Consider the following 7,500-nt stretch of genomic DNA (forward strand, 5'->3'; position numbering starts at 1 on the left):
AACCATACAAGTACAAGAAAGATTACCACATAAAGATAATACAATCCAAGCCGACGACTGGGACCACATTTAGCTGGAAGACACAGACCCACAACGCCTGGACCAATCTGCACTCTACTCTATTGCAATCAAATGTGGTGAGAGTTCCTCCTGAAGGGTTCGCGACAGAGTTTGGTCCAAGAGTGTGAGATTACTGTCCACAGTTCCTTATACAAGAACCATGTTGCATATCTACACCCTGACACCGGGCAGCACTTCCTTCTTGATTATTCCAATACCACAATAATATTATTGGACCGTTCAACCCCAGCTGAACAACCGTTCCACACAGTAGTCCAATGTACTTAGTCTAGCCTGCTTAGAGGGTGCAGGGATGGCGCATGGTGAGAGCAATCGCCTCCCACTAATGTGGCCTGTGGTTGGATTCCAGACTTGGCATCATATGTGGGGTTGAGTGTTGTTGGTTGTCTTCCCTGGACCGACGAGGTTTTTCCTCTGGGTACTCCGGTTTTCCCCTCTGCTCAAAAACCAACATTTGACTTTGAGTGTCAATTTCAGTTTACAGTGTCCCCAAATAGTGCTCCAGCACTAGAAAAACTAGACACTTAAAAAAGTTCCTTTTCCTTTCCTTCTAAGTTAACCAGTCAGAGATTTTCCATTAGACTTACAGTAAATGTTGATTGAAAAATAATTATTGGAGGTTTGAATTTGAAAGGCAGTACGGTACAAACCTTTTTAACGTATGGTTCAGGAATAAGACCTTTATTGCCGTCTTCGTCTATCGCAGTCCACCAGTTTCTTCATTTTGTTCTACAACTACTAAAATATCATTCTTTTTGAAGCTAAGGTCCTCAGCATCCTGCAAAATTTTAGAAAAATAATGTGACATCAAACAAGAAATCTTTCAAGATCTTAAAACAAATGCTAAGGAGCAAATTGAAACTACTGACATTTCCTCCAAATGTGTTGAGATAATAGTTTGTTCACTTGCCAGTTTCACCATTAAAATTTGCACACATACATCATTGTATGTAGTTGATCATACAGGGCTCGAAATTGCGACCAATACGGTCGCATTTGCGACTAAATATCTGGAGAAGTCGCAAATTTGCGACTGTTGTCACGTTCGTTCTTTCGAAACAAAAGGGTTAGCAGTTGCCACTTTGATGTTACTTTGCTAAAATAAATAAATAAATAATAAATGACAAAATTATTTTGTTTCTCGCTGTGAATTTTCTCTGAAGGTAGCATAATTGTATAGTAATTTAGCTGCGATGTTACGTGCACAGCTCCATTCCTTCGATCATCCACCATTTCAGCAGTTTCTTTACACACAAGTACTGCGGGCTCACATTTTTTTGCTAAACCGCTGACAATACAATGCAGCGCGGCGATTTTGCGACTAAAATTCGCGAAATTGCGACTAAATTTTCGTATCTTATCGCAAAATGCGACTGGGTTTTTTCGTTAATTTCGAGCCCTGTCATACAGTGTCATTATATAATATGGAGGCAGTGTGGCCCAGTGGTTAAGGCGCTTGCCCTTGAGATCTGGAGATCCCGGGTTCAAGACCCCCTCTGACCACTCGCTGAATTTGTTTCTGGTAGTCCCTGGTTCAACTTCTCAGCTGCACTTGTAAATAGACTGATTAGTGTGTAATGTGAAGTGCTAGTTTTCTACCTCATATAAACCATGTGAGCGTTAGCCCTACTAATGGAAATGGGCCCACACAAGGACAGAGAAACGCTCATATGGTTCATATGAGGTAGAAAACTAGCACTTCACATTACACTCTAATCAGTTAAGTCTGTTGAAATATAAGTGCTAAACGGCCAACGTTTGTAAAACCGTAACCCTTCCTTGCACTTGTAAATAGCCAGCTGGTTTGCCTCCGGCCAGTTGAGATTCTTAACAGTTGTTGTTGTCGTGTTCTGCTATTTCATTGATTGTTTCATTGGCCCTGAAAAGCCCCTATGGGGAGCGGTCAATTAAGTACGTATTGTATTGTTTTAGAAAAATGCTTCAAGCTTACCTCTGATTTAAATGGATACTGGGCTTGGACTTTAAAGATCTGAAAGATATGAGAATGAGCACAATATAAAAAATATCTTCTTTGTGCATGTTGAAACACTGTTTCATCAGGGTATGGAAGGGGTTTCGGGTGATCTGTGAATTTACGCCAAAAAAGAGCGTGAATCGGGAAAACTGAAGAAATAGAGCTGTGATTCGCGAATAATATATTAACCGTGATGCGTGATCCTTTACAGTTGTAGTACGTGAATTGAGATTTCTGCAGTTATAATGTGGTGAACATCAGACAACCCTAAGCGAATAGATGTAATTTGTTTGTCAAGATGGTTCGAAATACAGTCAAACCTGAGTATAACGGCCCTGTTTATATCCGTCAACCTAAAATTTACTGTCACGAAACAACTTCCCGAAAATAGTTTCTTACACTTACTGTAAAGTTTACCTGAATACAGTGATCACCTGTATATAACGGACACGGTCACCCTTTAGACTTTCCGAACCCACAATTTCATTATTATGTACCTGCATAATTATCATGGCCACCAAACCGTGGTAACGATTAGACAAGTCGTTGACGTAAACTCAGGTTGCTAATGGCTCCCGAAAATGCAAAACATTTTAAACATCTCAAAATTTAAAAAAAAAAGGTGTCAATTTGCACCCTTGGAAGATGAAAACAGAATTCTGACCCATTTTATGACGTTGGCTGCCTACGGCACCCCACGTCAAAATCGAGATAAGTTTATTCAACTGCTCACTGAATACAACTACAAATACGACATGTCATCACCTGGGTCCAACACATTTCTGCGACAGTTAAACAAAGTCTTAAGCGCCCACGTCCTACTCTCGGGAGCGGGTCATTTTCGCTTTCAAACAACAGTTTCTGTACAACGATGAAATGATATATGAAATGAATCTATATATTGCACTGCAGATATGAAATCAAGGATCATAGCTTTAAATAAGTTTCTGTACAGTAGCTCCCTTGTTTGCCATACTAAGCTTTATTCACTTCCAAATTCTACGAACAGAGTTCTCTATTACACCGTATTGAACTTGTCAAGTCGACCGCTTTCATTGACCTTGATAGCGCTCGGCGTCAAATTTTTTTCCATCAACTTAAGATGCAGCCACTCACAGGAGAAATAGTCACCTTGACTTAACATGACGGCAGTGTCGTTGAATTTTATGGTTGACAGAATTTGTTGAAGAAGTTTGGAAGGAGGATGGGTAAAGCCGCTGTTACACAATGAAACTTTTAGCTGAAACTCATGTGCAACGGGCTAGCAAAAAAAAGTTTCAGCAGGCGTTGCACCGTGTAACATAAAAGGTCGAAAATTGTTCGGAAACGTTGAAACTGGTCTCGAAATGTTGTTTTTTTTCCTTGGCCTTAGCCGGTTTCTGATTGGCTTACGCCACGTAGCATAACAAGACTGAGCGAGACCAGTTTCACCACCTGGTGTTACACGGTGAAACTCCCATTTTTATCACCACTACAATTGCTGCGACCGTTGCAGGAGTGGAAAGCAGTTTTACTTTTCTTGAAACTTGTTTAGCAGCAGATTGGAAATTTACATGTTACACCGTGCAATGCCTCCTGAAACTTAAAGATCGTTTTATGTGAGAATAAGTGATAATTGCATTGTTTGCACATTCAGCCCCGTGCTCTTCTGGGACTGAATCAAACCGCCCCCGGCTTTTCAGAATGATCATAGATTACCAAGTATTAAGGTTCATACACGTGAGGTTTCATCAATGTTTTGATATATGCTGTTAGGTTCAATGACAATTAACAAGTTTTTGAACGTCATAAAAATCAAGGTCACCGAAGTTCTGAAGTTACAAAATGTGAAAGAGAATAATTGTAGAGCTACAATGTAACAGCAATGAACTTCACTGCCTTTATACTTTATCACAGTCAAACAAATAGCTTTTTGTTGCCTTCCCATCTCGGGGTCAACTAATAAGACTCTCTTTTCCTGTAGTGTAGTCATGTGAAGAAGTAGTCACCACAACGAAAGCTGTTAAGACTTGATCAATTCTCTATCCAACTATGTGACACATGAATTCCCATAAAAAAGTTACATGATTCGTAAATGTAGGGAAAATTAATCCGTGATTTGAGATCCAGACCCCCCTTTCCAGACCCTGTTTCATTGCTGCTTGCATAATGCACAAGATGAAGAAACATTCAAGTCAATGTGGCCAAAAAATAGGTGGAAATGTATTCCTCATCTAATGCAACAGCACAAGAACCCAAGGAAAGGGAACAACTGAAGAGGAAGAAACAACGTAAACTGGTAGATCATTAAAAAAGAAAAGCAAGTGAACAGGGAGACTCCTAAATATTCCTGACAGCTCCAATGATACCTTAGCAGCCTCTCTATCCTGCCAACAGAATATTAAATTTCTGGCTAATTCATTCAATCATTCAACTGTCAGAAATTGTACTATGTTATCCTTACCGGTTCTTGTAAGTTTGTAGAGTCCAAGAAGTGCTTTTTATAAAAATCTATGATGCCAGGAAGGTCTTGAAATGTGTTATCCCCTATCTGATAATGATTCCCCTTGTTGTTGATGATGTAGTGACTTACTTTGTTATTCTCACTGAAATAGAAGTTAAATGATGGTAAGGCCAAAAAGTTTATAACGGCATTTCTTAATAATAATTTATGATTGTACAGGGTCCGAAATTAACATTTTTATATGGGCGCCAACTGTCGACTAGATAAAAACTTTTGGTTGCCAGATGTAAAATGGTGGTCGCCAAAATTTTCGATTTTTCCTTTTGCCTGAAAAATGCATGTTTTGGACATTGTTATGGATACCAGAAAGTAATGACTGCACAGTCTTGTCTAAGTGTCAAACATTTTAATTAAAGCAGACCTTTTGGAGAGAAAGTGTATCCGATCACGAACGCAAATACAGAAATCCATCTGCCCCTTTGTTGAAAATTTCAGTCACGGAAACTCAAGTTGCCTTCTGTCACACACAAGATGCCATGTTAGTGGTGGAATTGGTTGAGATTTCACATTCGATCATCAGAAATAATCAGATTGCCCCGACCGATCGATCATCGATTATAATCGGAAAAATCTACCAATAAGCATTCCACATATTTTTTTGTCTAAATAGAAGTCAAAGTGGGCCCTTCCTTCACTTGATGAAAACCAAAATATTCCCACACTTTTGACCTGGCGTTTTCAGGATAGCGAAAGATCTCCAACTCGTCCATTTTAGCCGCCATGTTGGACTCGTCAGCAACATGTAAGCAAGGCATGTCTGAGAGAGGACACTGGGAATTGGGGAGAGATTGGGGAGAGCGAAACCAACATTTTCAAGCCAAAACGAACAATTGTTCATCTTGGATCAGAGGTGAAATTATCTTCCTCTGGTGGTTTGTAAATACATTTGAGATCTATTTCAAAACTTATTTTGGACGGTAGTGATACTACAAACGCGAAACAGTGAGCTTGTAATTTATGTTTTGGTTCAGTTGTTTACGAAATACAAAGCGGCTTAGCATGCCACATCTTTCAAATAAGCGTGACGTATTTGAAGTGACAACAACACAGCGAACAGGGTACCGCCAGGTAAATGCAGTCAATCTTAGATTATATCTGCTGTTGTGACTTAGAAGTTAGAGTCCATGAAAAAAGACAACTCACACAAGAGTTGACAATACTTTTATTTGTCCCCAATAAATTTTATTTGTCCCTAATAAATTTTTAATTTTTCGGCGACAATCGATTATGAAAAAAGCAAAATCGATTGTCGCGTCGCTTGAACTTTTCGATCAACTTTCGATTATAATCGATCATCGGCCCACCACTATGCCATGTTGCTACCGTTATCTGACAACAATGTCAGCGCATACAGCATTAACTGCCACAGACAGGTACCAAAATAGAGCTTAGCAAGGTACAGCTTTTTTCCTGATGTGACATGAATCTCAGAGTCCAGATTAGGATCCCTTCAAAAGCCCTTTATTGATAAAAGAATCATTGATTATTTTTTCTGACTAAGTAGAAGTAATTTTTAAAGTGATCAACATATTCAGGTTATCAAAGTAAATTCAAGGTTAGAGTGATAACAAAGAAAAAGATAACAGTTTGATGCACATTTAGAGCATTTTTGAAAATACACATGTACATGACAGTAGAGCAGCATATACAAATCAAGTTGAGTTTTGGTGGACATAAATGTTGCTGAGAAAACCATTAGAAATATTTTAGATTTTGACAAAATATCAAGCAAAGATAATTTACAGTTAAAGGAAAAATTTTTTTTTTGCATTTGTTTGGATTTTTGCATTAAATCTGTCATCAACTCTCAGGGATATTTCACTACCCCTCCCTAGTTAATGTAACTAAATGAGGAATCCAAAGAAAATGTGTATCATTATCATTAAAAACAATAGCCATTTTTTATAATGACAATAATAATGATAATAATAATAATAATAATAATAATAATAATAATAACAACAACAATAATAATAATAACAATAACCATAATAATAATAATAATAATAATAATAATAATAATAACAAGGAGCTGAAACAGAGGGGCTGTTGGGACTGGCTGAGGAACTGGGAGGCAGCACCCTCACACACTATTGCGGGGATTGTAGAGTTATATGAGCAGCTTACACCGACAAAGCTGTATACAGCACAAAAAGTGAAAACAATGTACTTCGATGATGTTACGTGCAGGATGTGTAGCAAAGTACCCGGGAGTCTCCCCCATGTGCTGGCTGGCTGGCGGCTCTCGCACAAAACAAGTACTTGTCGAGACACAATTTGGCTTTCAAGGTCTTGTTTTTCGAGAAGTACGGTTCTTTGAGGTGGGAGATGGCTCAGCAGTATCCAGGATACACCATCAAACAACGTAACATCATCATTGATGTGATGGGAGGATGGTCAAGAGATGTGGACGTATCTATGAGAGAGCTATTCGGAGGCTGGGGAGAGGGGATCCTTAGAAGAATGCAGAAAGCTGTCCTTTCGAACACCTTGAACATTTCAAGAACTTCTAAAATCATCACTAGATAGTTAAGAGCTCACATATATAACTTTTAAAGATTTTTAGTCCTTAACTTTCATTTATTTGTCTAATTATTATTATTAGATATATATTTTTTTACAACGTTTAGGAAGATTTTATATTCCTACACAAAGTCTGGGCGACATCTAATGCCCCAGCTTGTGTATTATCTTATGGCATACATAAGGATACCGTATTTACCTGTGTATAAGTCGACCTTTTATGGCCTCAAAAGAAGCTCCAAAAATCGCCCTCGACTTATACATGGGTCAAAGATTTCGAGCCAAGTTCCAGCTAAATAAATTATTCAAAATAAACATCATAATGTGGTCTTTGGACATAACGAACGCAGTGGACGAAAGACTTCAAAATGAATGTACCGGTAATTAAGCAATTCCAGTTGAAATGAAAAAGGATTTG

The 7,500-nt window shown here is 38.5% G+C and overlaps 1 protein-coding gene across 1 annotated transcript in view; it reads right to left on the reverse strand.

Moving 5' to 3' along the window:
* LOC138020170 (crk-like protein) overlaps window positions 1-7,500 on the reverse strand; it is a 10,522-nt gene that overhangs the window by 241 nt on the left and 2,781 nt on the right. Inside the window, 4 exon segments of the mRNA XM_068867195.1 lie at window positions 732-796; window positions 799-859; window positions 2,033-2,071; window positions 4,500-4,641. Of these exon segments, the coding sequence (XP_068723296.1) occupies window positions 732-796; window positions 799-859; window positions 2,033-2,071; window positions 4,500-4,641 (307 nt within the window).

Source organism: Montipora capricornis, chromosome 10 (genome assembly GCF_036669925.1).
Source record: "Montipora capricornis isolate CH-2021 chromosome 10, ASM3666992v2, whole genome shotgun sequence".
Taxonomy (NCBI): domain Eukaryota; kingdom Metazoa; phylum Cnidaria; class Anthozoa; order Scleractinia; family Acroporidae; genus Montipora; species Montipora capricornis.